At 35.5% G+C, this 26,434-nt stretch overlaps 1 protein-coding gene across 1 annotated transcript in view; it reads right to left on the bottom strand.

The window, feature by feature from the left end:
• LOC141495753 (uncharacterized) overlaps positions 1-26,434 on the bottom strand; it is a 59,825-nt gene that overhangs the window by 28,297 nt on the left and 5,094 nt on the right. Inside the window, exons 3-5 of the mRNA XM_074197459.1 lie at positions 18,655-18,781; positions 9,469-9,564; positions 6,150-7,148 (exon numbers count right to left, since the gene is read on the bottom strand). Of these exons, the coding sequence (XP_074053560.1) occupies positions 6,150-7,148; positions 9,469-9,564; positions 18,655-18,781 (1,222 nt within the window). The remainder of the gene's footprint in view (positions 1-6,149; positions 7,149-9,468; positions 9,565-18,654; positions 18,782-26,434) is intronic.

Genomic DNA, 26,434 nt, shown 5'->3' with positions numbered 1-26,434 from the left:
ATAATGTACTGGAAGGCAAAAGAGCTTAGAATGTAATCGAGAATCAACTACCCAGAAAAACTGAATGTCCTCTTCCAGGGAAAAAGATAGACTTTCAATGAACCAGGGGAATTTCAAATGTTCCTGTTGGAATGGCCAAAGCTGAACAGAAGGTTTGATCTTCAGATACAGGACTCAGGTGAAGCATAGAGATTGGAGGAGAAGGAGAAAATATGAGGGACTTAATGATGATGAACTGCATGTATTCCTGCATAGAAAAATGACACTGATAATACTCATATGAACCTTCTCAGTTAATAGAGCAGGTAGAAGGAGCTTTTATAGTTGAAGCACAGGAGAAAGCTGAATTCGAAGATAAAATATGGTGTAAAAATGGAGTCACTAGAAAAAAGAGAAATGTAATGGGAGAAAGAAAAAGGAGAGGGGGAATAGGCCAAGATTTTTCATATAATAAGATTTTTCTTTATTACAACAAGCTATTGCAATGATATGGAAGGGGAAAAGGCAAGGGGAAATGAGGGAATCTTTGCTGTCATCAGAGGTGGCTAGGAGAGGAAACAACATATATACTCAATGAGGTATAGACATCTGGAGCAAGAAAGAGAGAAGGGGGAACAGGGGGAAGGGGTGGGAATGTGAATGATGGAGGAGAAGATGGACCATGGGGGGGGGGAGTGGTCAGATATAACACATTTTCTTTTTTACTTCTTGCAAGGGGCTGGGATTGGATGGCCTGTCTGGGACCATAGGGCCAGGTGGATGCTGGGCCTAAGGGGTGGTAGGGGGGGTTGGGGCCTCTTGGCCCCAGAACCAGGGATCTGTATGCTGCACCACTCAGCGACCCTACAGCAGAGTCAGAGTGAAAGGAGAGAGGAAATATAGTACATGGTAGTGGAGAAATACGAAAGGAGGGAGTTGCGATCAGCAATGGCAATGGTGGAAAAATATGGAAGTAACTTTTGTGATGGACTTACAAAGAATGTGATCCACCTGCGACAGAGTTGGTGGTGTTGGAACACAGACAGAAGCACATTTTTTATTGTCATTATTATTTTGGGGGGCGGTGCAGGGCAAATGGGGCTGGGTGTCCTGCCTGGGGCCTCATAGCAGGGTGATCGTTGGGTGTCTGAGGCTGGATTTGGATCTGGGTGCTCCTGGCTCAAGGGCTAGTGCTCTGCCACCCAGCCACCCCTATTATTATTATTACTATTTTATTTTATTTTGGGTATTTTTTTTTGTTTTGTTCAGGGCAATGGGGTTGGGGTGGCTTGCATGGGGTCACATAGCTGGGTGATTGTTGGGTGTACAGGGCTGGATGTGGGCTCAGGTACTCCTGGCTCCAGGGCTGGTGCTCTGTCCACTGCGCCACTTGGCCATACCTACAATTATTAGTATTATTTTTTTATTTTAATTTTGATTTTTTTCTCTTCCCTTTATCATTCATGCGAGTCTATATTTTTTGGGGGGGAAGGAAGTATTACGTTTACCCTTAAACAAGAATATTTTAGTAATGTATTAAAAAAACACTATTTGTACAAAATGAGAATGATAAAAAAGAAGTCCATGATAAGATTGGAGCTTGCCATCACCCACAGATGTTCTACTTGCATATTCATGAATTCAGATATTCCCCTTTCTGACCACAAGCTGTTATTTTATATTTTTAAATTTTTTATGTTTATATCTGGACTTAAATATCAAAAGGGAGTATTTCTATATACACAGGACATAAAGATGATTCTACATGAAACCATGAATCCCTATTTTCAAACAATTTTTAATGTAATAGCTAACATTAATATAATGCCTACTGTGCCCCACATATTTTATAATTATCTCATTTGATCCTCACAACATTCCTGGGTAGCAGATGCTGCTATTATTCTTATTTTACAGACTAGGAATCCAAGGTTTACCCAAGGTGACAGGGCCACTAGGTGTCTGAAGCCAGATTTGAATTCAGATTTTCTTGACTCAAGGTCAGCACTCTACCCACTGGACCACCTCACTGCTCCAAACCCATGTATGTGATCATAATATATAACAAAAATCACCACAAAACAATCTAGAAGACAGGAGATTATTACTGCATCAAATCCCATGCCTGTCGAATCCCAATGACTGCCTCCAATGGCCAGAGAAACTATCAAAATGACTGCTCCTCTCTGAATAGTCTGGAGTCTGCAGCCTCTGCTGCCTCCAGCCTCGAGCCATTGCCTCTGTCTCATGGCTTCGCCTTCAGCTGATGGAAGTGCTCTTTCTCCCTCAATAGTAGTGACTGCTGCTAGACATGATGAACAATTGGAGTGGGGGGAGAGTGAAATTAAGTTCTTTCCCCTTTCCCTGGAGGAGAACCTTCCACAGGCTGCTCCTGGCACTCTCCCTCAGATGGCTAAAAAGGGCAGATGTAGCAATTCAATTCAGCCTTTTCAGGGCCACAGAGGAAGGCCACATTTTCCTGGAGCTAATGGAGCTGCCTCTTCTGTCAGAGAAGAATATTTATAATTCATCTAGGGATTTGTGGGTATCAGTGCTCTGCTAATTTATTACAATTTGACCTCCATGAGGGCAGGGACTATATATTTGCCTCTGGCCTTGATACACTGCCTATTCCATAGGAAACTCTTGAGAAATGATTCATTTAATCAGCACATTAACACCCCCTCCATTGAACTGTGGTAAAACAACCAACACCGACAATTAGGGACATGAAAGTTTCTCATTAGAGCAGAAGCATTCTAAAACTCCCTCACCTTTGTCCATTCCCCACTAATATTTAGTTTTTCCTCAAAACTTCACAGGAACTCAAGGTAATTTTCTTGATCTAGCTTCAATTCATGAAAGGAACATTGGGAAGGAGAAAGAGAAACGAAAAGTGGGCATTTGTATGTTCCTTGAGAGGTGCTGAGAGAGATGCAGAGGAATTGAACCAAAATTGCCCTAATTCAACTGGAGATTCCTGTGTGAGGTATTATTCTGGGGAAGTCAAGTCTCAGGTATCTGTATAGAAAGGTTAAAAAATGGAAACATATTAAAGCCACAAAGATGTCTCAAGACTGTGCCTGAAGGAGGCTGGCAGAGAGTGAAAGCAGAAGAGTACAGATGACCAAAAGTGGAAGGATACAGCAGTAGTAACAACAAAGGCAGTGACAGAAAACTGAAGGGAGAGGGAGACTGGCAGAGAACTCCAGAACTAAGGAGCAGCAAACAAAATAACAATGATCCATCCCCAAAGGCCTTGTGTGGAACTCTGGTTCTCTAAGTCAAATGGACTGTCTAACTCTGGGTGGGTGCCTCTGGCAACTTTGTCTGGTGATGGGGCTCTCATCCTTTCAAAGGATGGAGGAGGTGCTTTATCAAGATGGCAATGACATGCAAAATTCTTCCTCCATATCTGTTAAAAGAGATTCTCCAAATACCAGGAAACATGCAGAACTCTTTCAAAATTATTTTCCTTTTCTTTCAAATATAAATTGTAATGAAGGTATTTACCCAGTGAAATAAGACCATTGATTTTATCACAAAATACTTAGTACAATTGGAATTTAACTCAAAAATCACTGAAGAAATCTGGTTTTTGTGGACAGAAACCAACATCTGTCTATTTCCTTGTTAAACAACAATTATTTTAAATGTATTGTCTTATTAGTGTATTTATAAACATAAATATTTGTACTTATAAACATTTATAAATAAGATGAATTTTTAAAATATTTATTTCAATACAAATAGTTTCTTTTATAACCTTCATCTGTATCATTTTCTTTGATGCACTTAAAAATATTACTCTGTGAAGGGGTTCATAGCTTCACCAAGACTGAGAAAAGGGTCTAAGACACCAAAAAGTTAAGAGGTCCTGCTGTGGAGTTGCTATCTACAGCTTGCTCAGACTTCATGTGAAAAAGTGCTCTAAATCACCACTCCTTAGGCAGATGGCTGGTCCCTTCTGCTCCCAGGGACTCAGCATAATGGTGTCAACTAGTGCAGACACCTCATCTGTTTAGTCCATTGCAACTACCCATTTGTGGTTAGGCATCAATCCATCAGTCTCAATTTTCCCCGTAAACCCAGAGATTATTGGCATGAGTCACCTGGCCCAGCCAAAACCTATTTTCTAACTACTGTGGCCTAAGTTTGTTTTTTTTTTCTTTTTCACAGAAATGTTTTCACATTTCTAGAGAGAAGAAAAGGGGCTAGTATGGTCTCTGACTTGTTCAAGTTAAAAGTTTTCATTGCCTGAGAACTAAATTAACTCTCAGCACAACTAGGTGGTTTTTAAAAATGTTTGCAACTTAAATACTTCATATCATACTATATAGAATTTTATCCAGGTCATACTGGCAGTTTATAATCTCACAAGTAAAACTTTTAAAGCAAAAATACAAATTTTCAGAAATGAAATAGTCCTTGAGCACATTGCAGAACTGTTAGCTCCAGAGGAATGAATATAAGAACAAAATTATAATTATCTCACCAAGATAGCTAGTTATTGATTTAACAGTGTCAACTTCCTGTTTTAATAGCTAGAAAATAATAAAACATTTCAAAAAGCAGCAAGAACAAGTTTAAAAAGTTCATTTTTGGGAAGAGAGGAGCAGACAGTTCTTTTTAGAGCCAATTAACAGTTAACAATTCATAATAAATTCAGAGAAAGTATATTTAATTCTTGTTCTTACTGTAGTTCTCAAAATCATTAAAAAAAATTTCAGGCCTGATTTGTAACGGTGTCATTAGTTTATTGTCTTTATTTACAAAGCAATAAATCTAGGAGGTAAGAAAGTTTTTTAACTCTGCAGTTTTCTGTTTTCTTTTTCTTTACCCCTCATCCCAGATTAAACATTCTGGGAAAGTGGCCAATTAGAAAAGAAGTTTCCCTTTTTCAATCAGTCCCAAAAGAAAGAAAATTCTGCTTCAACTCAACTCAGAAAATTAGAAGAATCATGATTGATATGTCTGTTACTTTAAAATGAGCTTTAATTTAATTTGCTTTCAATTAACACAATTATCTAAAAACAAATAAATAAAATCAACAAATGCTTTTGCTAGTTTTCACACACTCATGCTCATATACAATACTCAAAATGTGTTCAGAATGACTATCTTGTGGTGCTTTTTTCTTTCTTTGAAGCCTCTGTGTCTCAAACAAAGAAACTTCTTCAATTTCTGCTCCCTCCCCTTTTCTGAAGTACTTATGGTTTAAATATATACATATATATACATATATATATATATATGCATTATAGTGATAGAGACAGCAATCACTTATTGGATCATTTCCATATATCAAAAGATTTTAAATCTTGGAAAAATTAAATTATGCAGGTATAGACACTCCTTAAAGAGAACAGGAGTGCACGGAAATATACCTAGTTCCAATAACATAGCATGAAGTTATTTTGTCAAAGAAAGCCTCAGGCATGGAATTTTTCACTATAACCAGTACAGGGGAAGAAGTCAGTTGTCAGAGCATAATAAATCAGATACCTCAGGCAATGAAGGGGAGACACAAAAACAGACATCATATTATGAAATTCCAGAGATATACTTCAGAGTTAGAGAGACATGTTCTGAAGGACAGGGAACATTCATGGTGTTATCTGTATTCTTATATTTATGTATTTTTATGTATATTTATATATTCTTATATTTATAACAACCATAAGGTTTCTCTCTAATATGAATTCACTTATCTTTAGAGGATTTGTCTTCATTTTTTAAAAGGATATAACTAATTCATGACAGTTACATGATTATTATAACCTTGTGAATTTTCTGGTAATGATTAAATTGTCTCTTCTGATGGTCTTTCTACAGTCATTCCAATAATGAGATTTCCCTTCAGCATGAATTCTCTCTAATGTTAAGAAAAGTTGGAAAACTCAAAGAACATTCCATATTTATTATACTCATGTGATTTCTTCTCCATTTTCTGATGTTTAGTAAACACTAAAACTAATAAAGGCTTTTCCTACATTAATGTAGTTCCTCTCCAGTATGAATTCTATGATGAAGAGTTAGCTGTACAGTAAGTTCTGCACTTGCATGAAGAGCCTAACAATATTTATTACATTAAATAAAGTTTGTAATTATAATCAATGTTGTTTTTCCAATATGATTATTTTGATGTTGAGTAAAAGAATACCTCTTACTGAAGGCCTCCCCACATTCATTACATTTATAAGGTTTCTCTCCAGTATGAATTCTCTGATGCACAGTAAGATATGACTTTGTGGTGAAGGCCTTCCCACATTCTTTACATTCATAAGGTTTCTCTCCAGTATGAATTCTCTGATGCACAGTAAGATATGACTTCGTGTTGAAGGCCTTCCCACATTCTCTACATTCATAAGGTTTCTCTCCAGTATGAATTCTCTTATGCACAGTAAGATTTCTCCTAGTCTTGAAGGCCTTCTCACATTCATTACATTCATAAGGTGTCTCTCCAGTATGAACTCTCTGATGTAAAATAAGTTTTGATCTACCACTGAAGGCCTTCCCACATGCAAAACAAGTATAAAACTTTCCTCCAGGATGAAGTCTCTGATGCACAGTAAGATATGACTTTGTGTTAAAGGCCTTCCCACATTCATGACATTTATAAGGTTTCTCTCCAGTATGAATTCTCTGATGCACAGTAAGATTTCTCTTACTCCTGAAGGCCTTCCCACATTCTTGACATTCATAAGGTTTCTCTCCGGTATGACTTTTCTGATGCATAGTAAGATGTGACTTACTCCTGAAGGCCTTCCCACATTCATCACAGTCATAAGGTTTCTCTCCAGTATGAATTCTCTGGTGAAAAATTAGTCGATTCCTCAAAATGAAGGCCTTCCCACATATATGACATGCATAAGGTTTCTCTCCAGTATGAAGTCTCTGATGAATAATTAGTCGCTTCCTCAGAGTGAAGGCTTTCCCACATTCATTACATTTATAAAGATTATCTCCTGTGTGAATCTTCTTATGTTGATGAAACCTTGAGCTGAAATGGAAGGCCTTACCACACTCCTTACATTCATAAGGTTTCTGTCTTGGTTTTGCAGGCAAAACAGGTTCTTTGCACTCAGGGAAGGTTTTCTCACATTTATCATTTCCATTCTGTTTTTGTCCAATTTGAATTCCCCAATTTGGACTAAGTGCTTTGTTATCTGAAAGGAAAAATAATGGATTGATTAGCACTGTCTCTTTTCCTCTCTTTCTCAAGGGCTCTGTTTGTTCACCAATTTTATAATTGCTCTCCTTCCTTCCTGCTTGAGAGGCCCAATCTAACTTGCTTTATATAGGAAACATAAAACATGCTATATAACAATTCAATGAAACATAGATGATATTCTTAAATCAATAGATTCAGGATTAAATTTTTTTCTAAGTGATCTATAAAGAGAGGAGTATGAGAGTGATGAAAAAGACCTGTCCTGCAAATGACCAGCATTTGACTATAAAGTAAAGATTACATTCACCAAAAATATGTTTTTCTTATCTTGCAAATATTGCCCTATATTTTAAGTTGAGACTGGGGGAAAACTAAAGACACAAATAAAGAGAATCTATAAAGATTTGGAAAAGTTGAGAAGAGAATACAAAGAGTCACCAGGGAAACAAGCTTAAGAAGGAATAAAATGAGGAGCAGTATAAAGCAGTTTGTCATGTTAGGAAAAGCAATGGATTTGTAGGCAGAGCACTTATCAATCTTGTTTCTTCCACTTATTATACTCATAGTCTTTAATTCCTTTTTCAGATTAATATTAATTTTCTTTTTTCATTATGACTTAAAGCAAGAACATTTCAGTATACAAAGAATTTTTAAAATTTTATATATGAAATTATTAACTTTCATTCCATACAGTCTGAATGGTTTAAAATTTGAATACCAAGTTTAATCTGATAGTATGAAAACTGTGTTGCTTGTATGTGCCTCTTTATAGCTGTCCACTCCACTGTGTATGAATATTGCTCGGAGGTATTTTAAAAAATCCATTGCTGCTCACCAAATTCTCTTTCCCTCCCCAAATTAAAAGCCTTCCTCTATAACAAAATAATCAAATAAAATAAATCTCCACATTGTCTACCCCTAAGTAAGAACAGATGTCTCATTTTTTACCTGGAGTTCAAGGGTTTGAACCAAGAGTCAAATCTAGCCCACTGCTTGAATTTTAAATAAAAACATTTTTTTTTAGTGAGCCAAACAGAATTTCTAAGTGGATACATGAATTTGGTACCTGAACTAGTCTATCAATCTCTTTTGCATCATTTTCTGCCAAGGACTCAGAATTTCGTTCCATTAGTAATATCTAATCAATTAAATTTTATTTTTTAAGCAGCAAAAATCTGCCTTCTCTAACCTGTTCCCTCTCCTCAGCTGAGAATGAAAGAAAAACAAAATTCCTTTAAGAGACATGTAGAGTCGGGGTGGCTAGGTGGCACAGTGGATAGAGCACCGGCTCTGGAGTCAGGAGTACCTGAGTTCAAATCTGGCCTCAGATTTAATAATTACCTAGCTGTGTGGCCTTGGGCAAACCACTTAACCCCATTGCCTTGCAAAAACCTAAAAAATAAAAAAATAAAAAAATAAAAAATAATAAAAGAGACATGTAGAGTCAATCAAACTGTTTCCACACTGGCCCTGTTCAAAAGAAAAATATAAGTGTGTATGTTTCATTCTAGATTCTTGAGTCCTTCACCTCTCTGTCAAGAGATGAACATTAGATTTTATCTTGACGCTCTGAAATTATGGTGGGCTATTATAGTTATGATTAATAATAAGAGTCTCAGTCTGAGAATTGTTCAATTTACAATATTGTTGTCAATGTATAAATTTTCCTCCTGATTCAATTCTCACTTTGTACCAGTTCATGGAAGTCTTCCAGATTTTTCTCTAATCATACCCCTCATCATTACTTTAAAAAGCACAACAGGTTTCTATCACATTTTTAGACCACCAAGTTTACCATTTGCTTAACCATTCTTTAACTGATGAGCATCCCCTCAGATTCTCATTCTTTTGCCATTTTTAAACATCTTTAGAGTTTTGTACTTAGGATTAACTCCTTTAGTCTTACTCTAATTCATTTTCTCTCTTCTACCCATTCTTATTTCCCCAATGGAGTGAAACACATTTCTGTACCCAACTTTGTGTGTGTTTCTCTGTGTGTGCGTGTGTGCGTGTGGTCTTCCCTCCACTGACCAAGTCAAATGAATGTAACTCAACTGGCTCCCCTCAACCTTTCTTGGTCATCTCTTTGAGCAATCAATAATTTCTCCACAGAAGAAAAAGTCAAAGTTCTGAGGACATACCACACTATCCAACATTTTACAAATGTTCCTCAACTGAGGAATGATTCATCTATTTTCATTTTGTCACTCAAATAACTGTTTCTTGTAATGTCTCACTCTATACTCAAAAGCCATCCTCCTAATGACAGAGTTGTTTCTTACATTGATTCATCTGCTCAATTTTCATGTACTCACCTAGGCAGTTATTTCTTGAGATGTCTTCTTTTGGCATACAAGATTCTTCTCTTCTCTCCAACTGGCAGATGATATCTGGTTTGGAAACTGCAAATCCTGCTCAATGACAATGGAAAAATTCAATTATCCCAATTCTTGATAGGAAAGAAGAGGAACAAGGGTATGGGAATGTTGCTTACACTGTCAAGAGCATTAAGCTTTAGCTGATTTTGTTTCTTTTTATTTCTTAGAGAGTTCAATGGTTTAATGGAGGTCAGAAGGATACTTCATAAGAATGCATCCAGACAAAAAATATAATGAATATTGAGTTTAAAATCTATCAAAAGACTTGATTTTCTTTTTACCCAATTACTAATTTTAATATTCATTTACTAAAAAATGTGAGCATGAAATTCTCTTTATCCTTTCCTTCCATCCTGTACTCACTGAGAAGGCAAGCAATTTGGTATAGGTTATATATGTGCAGTGATGCAAAACATATTTCCATATTAGTTATGGTAAAACAATGGATAAAAATATAAAAAGAAAGTTAAAAGAAATTATGGTTCAATCTAGATTCATATTTGATCGCTTCTTTCTTTGGAGATGAAAAGCATTTTTCTTCATTAGTCCCTTGGAATTGTCTTGGATCATTGTATTACTGAGAAGAGCTAAATCATAACTGATTGTTACATTGTTATCCTGTTATTATGTACAATGTTCCCATTCTGATCACTTCACTTTGTATTGTTCGTATCAGTCTTTTCAAACATTTTTCAGAGAACATGCTCATCATTTCTTTTCAAAATTATTTATTTTGAGCCAAGATGGCGACATGAAGGGATCGAGTCTTAGGGGCTCTCTGATAAAAACTCATAAACTAAGGACTCTAACTAAACTTTCGAGAGACAGAAACCACAAAGGGACCCAGTGAGGCAGTTCTCCTACTCAAGGTAACCTGGAAAAGAGGAAAAAGGCTCTGCTCCCTGGGGTCGGAGGGGCGGCCTGCCAGAGGGGTGGCCCACCAGAGCGAAAGAACTTCAGCCTCCTGGAGGCAGCCCCAGGGCACTGGGAGCCGCAGCTCACAGCAGCGGGGGAGTCTCCTGAGCTGCACCCCGGGGAGCACCGGGCACAAACTGGGGGAACAGCGGGGACCTCTGCCAGAGCGAGCATGTGGAGCCCAGCCCTCAGGGCACACAGCCAGCAGCTTGATCTTTCCCCAGCCCAGACCCGGAAACAGAAGCAGGCAGAGCCAGTAAGCAGGAGCCCCCAGGGCATGAGCCCATTGAGCTGAGGGAGGGGAGTGAAGAGAGACTGCAGAGCTCTGTCCTTTGCCCCTGGAACAGGACTCTGGGGCTCTGACCACATTCAGATCCTGATCCCAGTCTAGGCCCCCCAATAGAACAGCAGGGCCCCCCCACCTTGGCCCCATGGCAGAGGTGGGGTGCATATGGTCATTCACAGACCAGGAGGGAGGACAGAGCCTCACACACTGAGACCCTTGTGGGAGTGTCCCGAAAGCTCAGGAAGCACCCCAAAAAACAGGCTTAGGCTGAGAAAATGAGCAAGCAAAGAAACAAGAGGAAGACCATTGAGAAATATTTTGCAAATGAGCCCAAGAAGGATCAAAATACTCAGTCTGAAGATGAGAAAGCACAAGCTCCTGCATCTAAAGACTCCAAGAAAAACAGAAATTGGGCTCAGGCTATGACAGAGCTCAAAAAAGACTTTGAAAATCAAATGAGGGAGTTAGAAGAAAAACTGGGAAAAGAAAGGAGAGAGATGCAGGAAAAACATGAAAATGAAGTCAGCAGCTTAGTAAAGAAAATCCAAAAAAATGCTGAAGAAAATAGCATGCTAAAACACAGCTTAGGTCAAATGGATAAAACAGTTCAAAAAGTTATTGAGGAGAAGAATGCTTTGAAAAACAAAATTGGCCAGATGGAAAAAGAGATAAGAAAACTCTCTGAGGAGAACAAATCCTTCAGACAAAGAATAGAATTCAGGGAGATTGCTGAATTTACCAGAAATCAGGAATCAATACTTCAAAACCAAAAAAATGAAAAATTAGAAGAAAATGTGAAATATCTCATTGAAAAAACAATTGATATGGAAAACAGACTTAGGAAAGAGAATTTAAAAATTATTGGAATACCTGAAAGTCATGATCAGGAAAAGAGCCTTGACATCATTTTCAAAGAATTACTACAGGAAAATTGCCCTGATATTATAGAAGCAGAGGGCAAAATAGAAATGGAGAGAATCCACTGATCCCCCAAAGAAAGAAATCCCAAAAAACCAACCCCTACGAATATTATAGCCAAGTTCCAGAACTCCCAAGTCAAAGAGAAAATATTACAAGCAGCCAGAAGGACACAGTTCAAATATCGTGGAGCTGCAGTCAGGATCACACAGGACTTAACAGCAGCTACACTGGAAGCTCGTAGGGCTTGGAATACAATATACCAGAAGGCAAAAGAGCTTAGAATGCAGCCAAGAATGAACTACCCAGCAAGGCTGAATGTCCTCTTCCAGGGAAAAAGATGGACTTTCAATGAACCGGGGGAATTTCAAATGTTCCTTTTGGAATGGCCAGAGTTGAACAGAAGGTTTGATCTTCAGATACAGGACTCAGGTGAAGCATGGAGATTGGAAGTGGCGGGGAAATATGAGGGACTTAATGAGGATGAACTGCATGTATAGAAAAATGATACTGATAATATTCATATGAACCATCTCAGTTAATAGAGCAGGTAGAGGGAGCTTTTATAGTTGAAGCACAGGAGAAAGCTGAATTCAAAGATAAAATATGGTGTAAAAATGGAGTCAATAAGAAAAAAAGGGAAATGGAATGGGAGAAAGAAAAAAGGAGAGGGGGAATAGTCCAAGATATTTCACATAATAAGATTTTTTTATTACAATGAGCTATTGCAATGATATGGAAGGGGGGAAGCAAGGGGGAATGAGGGAACCTTTGCTCTCATCAGAGATGGCTAGGAGAGGAAACAGAAAATATACTCAATGGGGTATAGACATCTGGAGTAAGGAGGGGGGGAGCAGGGGGAAGGGGTGGGGATGTGAATAAAGGAGGAGAGGATGGACCATGGTGGGAGAGTGGCCAGATATAACACATTTTCTTTTTTACTTCTTGCAAGGGGCTGGGATTGGATGGCCTGCCCATAGGGCCAGGTGGATTCTGGGCCTAAAGGGTGGTATGGGGGCTCAGGGCTTCTTGGCCCTAGGGCCAGGGATCTGTCTGCTGCGCCACTCAGCGACCCTACAGCAGAGTCAGAGTGAAAGGAGAGAGGAAAATATAGTACATGGTAGTGGAGAAATAAGGAGGGAGTTGCGATCAGCAACGGCAACATTGGAAAAATATGGAAGTAACTTTTGTGATGGACTTATCATAAAGAATGTGATCCACCCATGACAGAGTTGTTGGTGTTGGAACAAAGACTGAAGCACATTTTTTGTTATTATTATTTGGGGGAGGGTACAGGGCAAGTGGGGCTGGGTGGCCTGCCTGGGGCCATATAGCAGGGTGATCTTTTTGTGTCTGGGGCCAGATTCGGACCCAGGTGCTCCTGGCTCAAGGGCCAATGCTCTGTCTGCCACCCAGCCACCCCTACTATTATTACTATTTTATTTTGGGTCTTTTTTTTCTTCTTTTTGGTTTTTGCAGGGCAGTGGGGATCGGGTGGCTTGCATGTCACATGGCTGGGTGATTGTTGGGTTTACAAGGCTGGATATGGACTTGGGTGCTCATAGCTCCAGGGCTGGTGCTTCGTCCATTGCACCACCTGGCCATACCTACAATTATTACTATTATTTTTTTTAATTTTAATTTTTTTTCTCTCCCCTTTACTTTTTTTGCTCAAGCAAGTCTATCTATATTCACGGGGGAGGGGTAGTTTGTTTACTTGTAAACAAGAATATTTTATTAATGTAAAAAAAACATTTGTACAAAATGAGAATAAAAAATAAATTTAAAAAAAGTACTGTTGGTAGAGTAAAAAAAATAAAATAAATTTAAAAAAATAAAATTATTTATTTTTCCATCTATTTACAAAGATAGTTTTCAACAATTTTTTGGGTAAGGTTTTAAGTTCTACGTTTTTCTCCCTCCCCAACAGAGAGTAATTTAATATAGATTATAAATGTATCACTATGTTAAACATATTTCCATATTAATCATGTTGTGAAAGAAAAATCAGAACAAAAAGAGAAAAAAACACAAGGGGAAAAAAAACCCCGTAAAACACAAAACAAATTTAAAAAATTGAAAATAGTAAGCTTTGGTTCGCATTCAGTCTCCAGAGTTCCTTCTCTAGATATGGATAACGTTTTCCATCACAAGTCCTTTAGGACTGTCTTCTATAATTTTACTGCTGAGATGAATAAGTCCATCTTAGTTGATCATCACATAGTGCTATGTTAATATGTACAGTCTTCTTCTAGTTATGCTCATTTCACTCAGCATCAGTTTATCCAAGTCTTTCCAGGATTTTTTGAAATCCATCTGCTCATGATTTCTTACAGAACAATAGTATTCCATCACATTCATATACCACAATGTTTTCAGCCATTCCTCACTTGATGGGCATGCCCTCAATCTCCTCTTCTTTACCACTACAAAAATTTCTGGTCATGTGGGTTTTTTCCCCTTTCTTATGATCTTTTTGGGATACAGACCCAATTATTACTAGATCAAAGGATATACAAAGTTATATTGTCTTTTAGGAATAGTTCTAAATCGCTCTCTAGAAAGTGTGGATCAGTTCACAACTCCACCAACAATGCATTAGTGTTCCTGTTTTCCCACAAACTCTCCAACATTGATCATTTCTTTTTGTCATATTGGCCAATTTGATAGGTGGTACTTCAGAGATGTTTTAATTTACATTTCTCTAATCAAAAATGATTTAGAGCATTTTTATATGACTACAAAAAACTAATTTCTTCATATGAGAACTGCCAGTTCATATCCTTTAATCATTTATCAATTGGGGAATGACTTCTATTCTTATAAATTAGACTCAGTTTTCTATATGGTGTAGAGATTAGTCCTTTATCATAAATACTATGGATAAAAATTGTTTTTCAACTTACTACATTCTGTTTAATCTTTATTGCATTGGTTTCATTTGAGTAAAAAAATTTTAATTTAATGCATTAAAATTAACCATTTTGTATTTTGTAATGTTCTCTAATTCTTGTTTGGTCATAAACTGCTCCCCTTTCCATTGATCTACTACATAAACTTTTCCTTGTCCTCCTATTGGCTTGGTATCATCATATCATCTGCATAGAGTGAGAATTTTATTTTCTCATTGCCTATTCAAACTCCTTCAATTTCTTTCTCTTCTCTTATTGCTGAAACTAATATTTCAAATACAATATTAAACAATACTGGTGAAAATGGCTATCCATGTTGTATCCCTGATATTACTGGGAATTCTTCCAGGTAAACTCCATTACAACATTGCTTGTTGATGATTTTAGACAAATACTGCTTATCATTTTAAGGAAAATTCCATTTATTACTATGCTCTCTAATGCTTTTAAAAGGAATGGGTGTTATATTTTGTCAAAAGTATTTTCAGCATCTATTAAAATAATCACGATTTCTGTTAGGTTTGTTATTGATAGGTCAATTATGCTGATATTTTTCCTAATATTGAACCAACCCTGCATTTCTAGTATAAATCCTATTTGATCATAGTGTATTATCCTAGTGACAACTTCTTGTAATTGCTTTGCTAATCAATTTTTGCATCGATATTCATTAGGGAAAAAGATCTATAATATTCTTTCTCCATTTTTACTCATCCGAATTTTGGTATCAGTACAATATTGGTGTCATAGAAGGAATTTGACAGAACTCCACCTATTTTTTCAAATGGTTTATAGAGAATTAGAATTAATTGTTCTTTAAATATTTGGCAGAATTCTCATGTGAATCCAACTAACCCTGGAGATATTTTCTTAGGGAGTTCATTTATGGCATATTCAATTTCTTTTTCTGAAATGGGGCTATTTAAACATTTACTTTGCTCTTCTGTTAATCTGAATATTTTATATTTTTGTAGACATCCATCCATTTCACTTAAATTATCAAATTTATCAACACAGTTGGACAAAATAACTCAAAATTATTATGCTAATTTCCTCCCCTTTGGTGGTGAATTCATCCCTTGTTTTGATACTGGTAATCTGGTTTTCTTCTTCTTCTTTAAATCAAATTAACCAAAGATTTATTTTTCAGTTGTGCTGGCCATTTCTTATACCACAGTAGTATTCCATCACAATCATAAAGTACAACTTGTTTAGCCATGCTTCAGGTGATGAGTACCTCCTCAATTTCTAATTCTTTGCTACCACTAAAAGAGCTGCTTTAAATAGTTTTGTATATAAAGTCCCTCATTCATTTTTTTTATCTCTTTGGAATACAGACCAAGTAGTGACATTGCTGAGTTGAAAGGTAAGTAGGGTTTGATAGCCCTTTGGATATAGTTCCAAATTGCTCAATAGAATCCTTAAATTTGTTCCAACTTCAACAGAGTATGATTATTTCTATTTTCCCATTTCCCCTCCAAAACCTGCTATTTTTCTTTTCTGTGATATTAGCAAATCTGATAGGTATGAGATGTTGCATCACAACTGTGTTATTTACATTTTTCTAATCAATAGTCATTTAGGGCAGCTAGGTGGCGCAGCGGATATAGCACCCATCCCTGGAGGCAAGAGGACCTGAGTTCAAATCCAGACTCAGACACTTAATAATTGCCTAGCTGTGTGAACTTGGGCAAGACACTTAACCTCACTGCCTTAAATATTTTTAAAGATCGTCATCTAGAGAACTTTTTCATTACTATTGGTAGCTTGATTACTTAGAATTCTTTCTTTACAATTCCTTGTTTGGTTTTTTTGAGATATTCTCTTCACTAGATTTTTGTGCCTCTTTTCCTAGTTGGCCTATTCTGGTTTTTGTTATTGTTGTTGTTTTCTTTTCTTCATTATTTCTTTTTTGTACTTCCTTTTAACCCAATTTTTACTCATGATTTTCTTCTATCAGTGTCATTTCCTTTCCCAATGTTTTGTCTACAAGTCTTATTTGATTTTAAAATCCTTTTTGAGTTTTTTTCATGAAATTCTTTTTGGGTCTGAGACCAATTCACAATTTTCTATGAGGCTCTGGATATAGCAATTTTGGCTTTGTTGTCTTCTGAGATTGTGTTTTGATCTTCCTTTTCACCACTTTAACTTTCTAGAGTCAAGTTGTTGGGGTTTTTTTTTCATTTAGTCATCAATCCAGTCTATGTCTTGAATTTTGAGTTTTTCACAGATACTTTGGGGGGGACTGAAAAGGGTTCTATTAACTTTCAGTTCTTCAAAGGTGGTAGGATTTAATGAGGTGTGTTTACTACTTTCTTGGCCTGTGATCCAGTCTGTAAGCAACTACAAGCATTTTTTTCTTCCCTAGAATTATGACCAGAATTCCTGCTCCCCTGGTACATTAGTGCTCCTCCTCAAGCTGGGACTGCAACCTGGATCCACATATGGGTAATGCAACAGAGTCCAACATCCAGTGCAAGTAAAAGGAATTCTGTAATCTCCATTGGATCAATTCTCTGACCCCCTTATCATCTGTGGGCTAAAAGCAGCCAAAACAACCATTGCCACCAAAGATTTACCATCCCTAAGGCCTGCTATTGGTTTGCTGGGTAGTGACTAGCACTGGAAGACACTCCATGCTCATCCCAGTGCAAGAGATCTAAGTTGCTTTGGTCTGGAAAATTAATTCACTGTACCCTTTTGTGGGTTCTGCCCCTGTAGAAATTGTTTGGAAATGTTAATGTTGTTTGAAGGGGAATTTGAAAGAGCTCAGACAAAGTTTCTGCCTCTTCTCTGCCATCTTCCCAAAAGACTTTTAAAAAACAAATCAATTTTGGTCCAATCTTTCATTACAGAAAATAGTAAGATGTGTAGAAAGATCCAGAGTATATAAGAATTCTGAGGATGTTTTATAGTCTTGTGCTAACAAATGCTGTAGAATGGGATATGAAGTTGGGCTCAAAAATACTTGGTTTTACTCATTCCCAGCCAAAGACGATGAGAATATTTTAAGTATGCTGTATTGTAAGAGAGAATTTTTTATCTGAACCAAAAGGGAATGGGGAAGAGAAATATGCAGGGACTAAAAATCAAGTGGCTAATTTTCAGTCTTATAAAAAACAAAGTTTTTTTTTTTTTTACTAGAAACAAATGAAACAAGTACCCCAAGTCTTGCTTAAAGAACTAAGAATTTCAGGTTTCTGCATGGTAAACAATAATTGCTAAAAACTTGAGATACTAAAAAATCTTTATTAGCAACTCGACTTGTGATGACAACTAATTAAATCAAGGCAGCGTTTTAGTTTTTGTTGCTGTTCAGTGTTTCAGTTGTGTCTGACTCTTCATAATCTCATTTAGGGCTTTCTTGGCATAGATACTAGAATGGTTTGCTATTTCTTTCTCTAGTTCATTTTACAGATGATGAAACTATGGTAAACAGGGTTAAGTGACTTGCCCAGGGTCACATACAGCAAGTAAATGACTAAGACTTAATTTGAATTCAGGAAGATCAATCTTCCTGACTCTGAGACCAATGCTTAGGTGCCCTAATCAAGGGGTTCTCCATCAATTTGGGAAAATTAAACAAATTATGGCATATAAATGTAACAGAATGTTATTTTGGTATACATGAGAGAACTGTTTCATGAAAGCTTGGGAAGATTTGCATCAATTTACAAGGTGAAGTAGAATCAGAGCAATTTATTCATTAACAATAACACCATGAGGACAATTTTGAAATATTTAAGATCAAAAATCCATGCAATGGTCAACTGTAATTCCAACAGAACAATAATAAAAAATGGAGACAGATAGGTGATAAGTTCAACAAACAGGATGAAACACATATCTTCTGACATTGCTAGTAGGAAAATTTCTTTTACTTGACTTGGAATATTTCTTACATGGATTGTTTTTTGTTTTTTTATTTTTGGATTTCTTTTAACAATGTAAAGGTAGGGAGAAGATGAAAGAAAGAAAATGTTAATCTTTTAAAGGTGAATTTAAAATAACTTGAAACAGAATACATTATTTGCTAAGGGAAGAAGCATCCCAATGGGCAGGTTCTAACTCAAAGGGAGCAGTTGTCCTTACCCAGAAAGACCAAGTTCTTATAGTTCTCCAGCATCACATTCTTGTATAACTCTTTTTGAGAATGGTCCAAGTATAACCACTCTTCCCTGGTGAATTCCACAGCCACGTCTTTAAAAGTCAAAGATTCCTGAAAAACAAAAAATATTTGTGCTCACCCAGGTATTATTCTTCATTGAGACCTTAGAGAAGTTTAAGCATGTAGAAAGAAAGTAAGAGCAGATTTAACTTTGCATTAAACCACCACTTTTACAATATCTGGCAGTGAATTAATTGGAAAATTAAAAATCCCCATAAAGTGAAAAGTTTTGATTTGAAAGCAATTGCTAATTGGTTAAATCTATATTGTGCAATCCAGTGAACAAAGTTATCTGAAAATACATGTAACTGAATTAAGGGATTTGTGAAATAATAAAATAATAATTTTTACTAGAGAGTACAGGAATAAATGGATTGTTCCTTAGAATAATAAACAGCATCTATCTGAAACCATCAACAAGCATTATATGCAATGGGGATAGGTGCTGATACCTAAATCAGCAAGTCAAAACAGAGAAAGAAAATTATAGACCTATCTCCTTGATGAATATAGATGCAAAAATCTTAAATAAAATCTAAGCAAAATGATTACAAGTTATCACTAGGATAATACAATATGACTAGGTAGGATTTATCCCAGAAATGCAGGGTTGGTTCAATATTAGGAAAACTGTTGGTATAATTAATTATATCAATAACAAACCTATCAGAAATCATATGATTATATCAATAGGTGCTGAAAAAGCTTTTGACAAAATACAGCACCTATTCCTACTAAAAACACTAGAGAGTGTAGGAATAAATGGACTGTTCCTTAGAACAATAAGCAGTATCTATCTGAAACCATCAATAAGCATTATATTCAATGGGAATAAGCTAGAGGCATTCCCAGTAAGATCAGGGATGAAACAAGGATGCCCATTATCACCATACTATTCAATATTGTATCAGAAAAGTTAGCTTCAGCAATTAGAGAAGAAAAAAGAAATTGAAGGAATTAGAATAGGGAAGGAAGAGACAAAACTCTCACACTTTGCAGATGACATGATGGTATACCTAGAGAATCCTAAAAAAATCATCTAAAAAAAACTACTAGAAATAATTAGCAATTTTCACAAAGTTGCAGGATATAAAATAAACTCTCATAAATCCTCAACATTTCTATATATGTGACTAGCAAGATGCAGCAGAAAGATCTAGAAAGAGAAATCCCATTCAAAGTAACTTCAGACAATATAAAAAGGTTCCTGAGTCTGCCTTGGCAAATAGACTCCCAGGTATTTTATATTTTATATTTGGCCCCTCCAGAGTTATAAGGAGGAAAAAGAACTAATGGGAAAGCTAGATTCCTGAATTATGTGTTTTTAATCAGGCTTTACAACTGATAAAAGAATTTGAAAGCTTTTATATTTTTAAAAAGAAAATGATTTAAGGTAATTCTGAATAGTTTTGGAATTTATAAGATTTTTCAGAGAAGTATAATTTTTTTAATCATAAAAACTTTTTGAAATATCTGGTCTTAAGAATTTTTTTTATTTCAAAGTTTTAGGGAGTAAAGGGAATATACTTTAAATTGAAACTGTGATTATGTATAATTTATAATTAGTAAACTGTATAAACAGATTCAAACAATTTTTTGAAAATTTAAAATTGTGCTACAATAACAAAATATGAATGAATTAAAGTGTCATCCATCACATTTGTAAAGATTTGTTATAAGAAAATTGCCAACAGATTATATCTCTCAAGGTCTTTTGGGCCCAGAAGTTTTGTGAAAAGTTTTTCCATCTCATGTTTATGAAATTATATCCATTAAAAAATTATATATGTATCTTGTAACACTGGCTTTGAAAAAAAATTTACATTGGGCTTTTTGAAATTTATCAAATATTTCCAATAATACTGAATATATATGAGGGGCTTTGAAAGATGGCTGGAAAATTGAAAATCATGTAACCCCATTAATTAGATAACTTGCTGATGAGCAAGATGTTAAAAAAAAGTTATGTGATCTAGTTTTGTCTATATAAGCTATTTTACTGTAATAATATCTAAGCCTAGAATTAACAACTGATAGCTTTGTAGAAATCATAAGATAAATTATCAGAAGTTATGACCCTCTGGGTTCCCTGAAAATTTTAGAAAATATGATAGACCTTATTCTAAATCTGTAGGTCTAAGCATACATGCAATAATAGAAAAAAATTATATACTCCTTTTACATCAATACAAAAGAATGAATTATATGCTATATTGTTGATATTAAGGGAACAGCCACAACTCTTTAATATTTTTACAGATAGTATGATTATCATGTCATCAGATGCATAGTAACAGCCTTTATCAACTCTTTAAAGAATTACTAGAAGTTATTAGAAATGGATACAATTCCTTTTTTATTGAACATATAAAATTCCATCCTGTATTACTTGGACTTAAATATAAATGATGGTAATCATAACCCTTCCACTCCTTATAAGCTTAGTAGAAGAGTAAGCTAAACTGTCTCACAAAAAAAAATTCACCAGAATGCCTTTTTACTAAGGAAAGAATTTAAAAACACTAGAAAGCAAGCTAGGAATATAGTAAAATCCTGTCCAAAAAGGAGTATTTACCTACCCCTCCCAATTATTTTAAGAATCCTAGAGGCCAGACTCCTAATGAGTTATGGCAGATGGATGTGACTCATTATGCACCTTTTGGAAAAATGAAATACATTCATATTACTGTGGATACATTTTGTTCATATACAATGGCAACAGCATAAAGTTCAGAGGCTACTCTAGGTGTGATTGATCATTTATTCTATTGTTTTTCAGAGATACCAAAATGTATAAAAACAGATCATGGCCCTGGATATATGGCATTTAAACAATTCTGTCTATACAATATAAAACACATTTCAGGCATTCCCTATATCCCACAGGTCAACTATATTTGAGAAGAAAAATAGGTCATTAAAAATGTTCCCACATAAACAGAAAAATGGGAATGTGAGGAAGCAGATACCAGACTATGCCTAAATAAAGCTTTGTATTCATTTTTTGAGTTTGGATGAAAAGAATAAAACCTTGGCTGAAAAATACTTCAGTTACAAAATTACCATAGATAAAAGAATAAACATCCCTAAGAGTACTCATAGAGTCATGTGGAAAGATGCAAAAGATGGGCATTGGAAAAGACTTGATCACTTACTTACTAACCTGGAGTCCAGGGTATGCTTTTGTTTTGGCCATAGATGGAGAAACTGTCTGTATATCAGAAGAAAACCTCAGACCCTGCAGACCAGATGAATCACGTAATACAGAAAACTTACATTTAAAAAATAAAAAAAAAAGCATAAAGGAGAAAGAAGGGCAGACCATGAAAAAGGGAAGACAATTTGGGAACTGCAAAAGGAACTGAACATTGGACTTATGTGCAAAACCATTCATGGGCAACAACTATATTATGGAGAGAAAAATATGACAAGTTATTTTGATAGGGGAAGCTGAAAATTTATTTGGGATATAACAAAGTTACTATTGAAAATATCCAAGAAGAGATGCTGAGAAGTTAGGTATATTTTTTCTGACTTAAATAGTATCACACCCCATATAAAGGAATTTACAATCATTACTGAGAAAAAAGAGGGAAATAATATTGTTACAATTGCTTTATTTGAGCATGTATGTGTAAAGAAGTGATGACTAAAGAAAAGATAGAAGAAAAATTTACTCAATATTTTTCAGAAAATGTTACTAGAACAATTAAGGTTCAGAAGAAGACTATGAAAATCTTTATCATTTGATTAATGCATTACAAACTTCTGTAATAAACAATTTGTGTTAGGGGAGAATATATATAGATTTGAGCAACAAATTGTATGATTGGCTGTATTCTCCACCTGTAAGTGGTACATCGTTACATGGCATTATCTCTGTTTTCAGCTTTATTTTAATTATGATATTGATAAATTATTGTTTGTCTCTCATTTTAAACATGATCTTTTGGTATTGAAGATGTATATAAATTGCCTAAAGACATCCAAATAACCTCTCAAAGAGATTTGATTCCTGCAAAGATAGCTGATAAGATAATTAAATGGTTTCATCATCCCACCCTCTTTAGGCACTGGGCCCAGATTATTAGACAATTATGTCTTATATTGATTCTCTCTATGTTTCTCTTTTGTTGTTTACCAAATATTTTCAAAGTACGTTTTTCTGGAACCAAAGCCACTATATATGCTATTCATAGAATTCAGGATAGTGTTACCCAGGTTGAGCATCATGTTGGGCAATTGTGAGCTTGTTGTGTAAACAGAAAAGAGGGGAAGTGTAGAGGCCGCTCAAGCAAGTTCGGGGTCAAGAGGCCAGTTATTGGCCAAAATAACCTGAGCTCTGTTGACTCTTGAGCTGAAAGCTTCTACAGTACTCTGATTTGATAATACAACTGTGCTATTCTTGGCCTCACTATTCCATAAGTCCTTGTTTCTGAACTTCTTGACTTGGGTCACATTCTGCTGGGTTAATTCCTGCCCATAACAAATTTACATCATTGTTTTTATCCTGTATGCTAATTTTGTGGCTTTCTTCTATAAGAATTGTTTAATGTTTTCAATAAACTGGCTCTGTCAGTTGTCCTGCTGATACTCCCCACCTGTGTGTTAATGTGTTTTCCTTTTCTCTCCTGAGCCAAATCCATACCCTGGTGGACAGGGGATCGCTACACAAACCCAATTCTAGTGACAGTTATCTTTATACAAACCCCTTCTTGATGTCCCATAACCTAATCCATGATTCCCATTTCTTCATTCAAGTTCTTCCAATGGCCCACCCTAAAACTCTTCTGATTGTCTCGTCTATAGACAATATACGGTTTCATTTGAAATCTAATGCTTTCGGTAAAAGGTTGGAACAAAATATATTTTGCTTGAACTGAAGTGAAAGAAGCAGGGGTAGGAATCCTTATCACAGACAAAGCAGCTGCAAAAATAGATAGCCTTAAAAGAGATAAGAAAGGAAACCATATCCTCCTAAAAGGTACCATAGACAATAAAGTGATTTCAATATTGAATATACACCCAATGGGATAGCATACAAATTCTTAGAGGAGAAGCTGAAAGAACCACAGGAAGGCATAGACAGCAAAACTCTACTAGTGGGAGACCTCAACCTCCTACTCTCTGATCTAGATAAATTGAATCATAAAATAAACAAGAAAGAAGTTAAGGAGGTAAATAGATTGTTAGAAAAACTAGATATGATAGACTTATGAAGGAAATTGAATGGGGATAGAAAGGAATAGACCTTTTTATCTCCATTCAATTTCCTTCATAAGTCTAAAATTGACCATGTACTAGGACATAAAAACCTAATGATCAACTGCAGAAAGGCAGAAATAGTGAATACATCTTCCTCAGATCACAATGCAATAAAAGTCATATGCAATATTGGACCAGAGAGATATAGACCCAGAAATAATTGGAAACTGAATAACCTCATTTTAAAGAATGAGTGGATCAGACAACAAATTAAATAAAGAATTAATTATTTTGTTCTAGATAATGACAATAATGAAAAATATAACAAAACCTATGGGATTCACTCAAAGTGGATGTCAGGGGATATAAAATATATTTTTAAATGCTTACATGAATAAATTAGAGAAAGAGGAAATCAATGAACTAAATATGCAACTAAAAAAATTAGACAAAGAACAAATTAAAAATCCCCAATTAAATACCAAATTAGAAATTCTAAAAATTAAAGGAGAAATTAATAAAATCAAAAACAAAAAACTATTGAATTAATAAGTAAAACCAAGTTTATTTTATGAAAAAAGCAATAAAATTGATAAACCTCTGATCAATTTAATTAAAAAAAGAAAGAAGAAAACCAATTTGCTAGTATCATAAATGGAAAAGGTGAACTCACCACCAATGAGGAGGAAATTAAAGTAATAATTCAGAATTATTTTGCCCAACTCTATGCCAATAAATTTGACAATCTAAGTGAAATGGATGAATATTTACAAAAATATAAGTTGCCCAGGTTAAATGAAGAGGAGATTAAATACCTAAACAACCCTATCTCAGAAAATGAAATTCAACAAGCCATTATTGAACTCCCCAAGAAAAAATCCCCAGGGCCTGATGGATTCACAAGTGAATTCTACCAAAGATTTAAGGAACAATTGGTTCCAATTCTATATAAACTCTTTGGAAAAACAGGGGAAGATAGAACTCTGCCTAACTCTTTCTATGAAACCAATATGGTGCTGATACTTAAACCAGGAAGAGTTAAAAGAGAGAAAGAAAATTACAGACTTATCTCCCTGATGAATATAGATGCAAAAATCTTAGCAAAACGATTACAACAAGTTATCACCAGGATAATGCATTTTGACCAAGTAGGATTCAACCCAGGAATGCAGTGTTGGTTCAATATTAGGAAAACTGTTAGTATAATCAATTATATCAACAACAAACCTATCAGAAATTATATGATCATATCAGTAGATGCTAAAAAAGCTTTTGACAAAATACAGCACCCATTCCTACTTAAAACACTAGAGAGTGCAGGAATAAATGGACTGTTCCTTAGAATAATAAGCAGTATCTATCTGAAATTATCAACAAGCATTATATTCAATGGGGAGAGGCTAGAGGCATTCCCAATAAAATTAGGGCTGAAACAAGGGTACCCATTATCACCACTACTATTCAATATCATATTAGAAAAGTTAGCTTCAGCAATTAGAGAAGAAAAAGAAATCGAAGGAATTAGAATTGGGAAGGAAGAGACAAACCTCTCACTCTTTACAGATGACATGATGGTATACCTAGAGAATCCCAAGAAATCATCCAAAAAACTACTGGAAACAATGAGCAATTTTAGCAAAGTTGCAGGATATAAAATAAACCCTCATAAATCCTCAACTTTTCTATATATGTCTAGCAAGATACAGCAGGAAGAGCTAGAAAGAGAAATCCCATTCAAAGTAACCTCAGGGGGAGGCTAGGTGGCATAGTGGATAAAGCACTGGCCTTGGAGTCAGGAGTACCTGGGTTCAAATCCGGTCTCAGACACTTAATAATTACCTAGCTGTGTGGCCTTGGGCAAGCCACTTAACCCCATTTGCCTTGCAAAAAACCTAAAAAACCCCCCAAACAAACAAAACAAAGTAACCTCAGACAATATAAAATACCTGGGAGTCTATTTGCCAAGGCAGACTCATAAATTTTTTGGAAACAATTATAAAACACTTCTCACACAAATTAAATCAGATTTAAATAACTGGGCAAACATCAACTGCTCATGGATAGGTAAAGCTAATATAATAAAAATGACAATTCTACCAAAACTAAACTACCTGTTTAGTGCCCTGCCAATCAAAATTCCAAAAAATGAATGAGTTAGAAAAAGTTGTAAGTAAATTCATACGGAGAAATAAAAAGTCAAGAATTTCCAGAGATTAAATGAAAAAAAAATGCAAAAGGAGGTGGCTTATCCCTACCAGATCTAAGATTATATTATAAAGCATCAATCATCAAAACTTTCTGGCTAAGAAATAGAGTGGTGGACCAGTGGAATAGACTAGATGCAATAGCAGGAAATGATTATAGTAATCTGCTGTTTGATAAACCCAAAGAGGCCAGCTATTGGGATAAAAACTCTCTCTTTGATAAAAACTGCTGGGAAAATTGGAAGTTAGTATGGAAGAAACTTAGATTAGACCAACACCTCACACCCTATACCAA

Source organism: Macrotis lagotis, chromosome 1 (genome assembly GCF_037893015.1).
Source record: "Macrotis lagotis isolate mMagLag1 chromosome 1, bilby.v1.9.chrom.fasta, whole genome shotgun sequence".
Classification (NCBI taxonomy): Eukaryota; Metazoa; Chordata; class Mammalia; order Peramelemorphia; family Peramelidae; genus Macrotis; species Macrotis lagotis.
The sequence above is the reverse complement of the archived record's forward strand: the minus strand, read 5'-3'. Positions and strand labels throughout refer to the sequence as shown.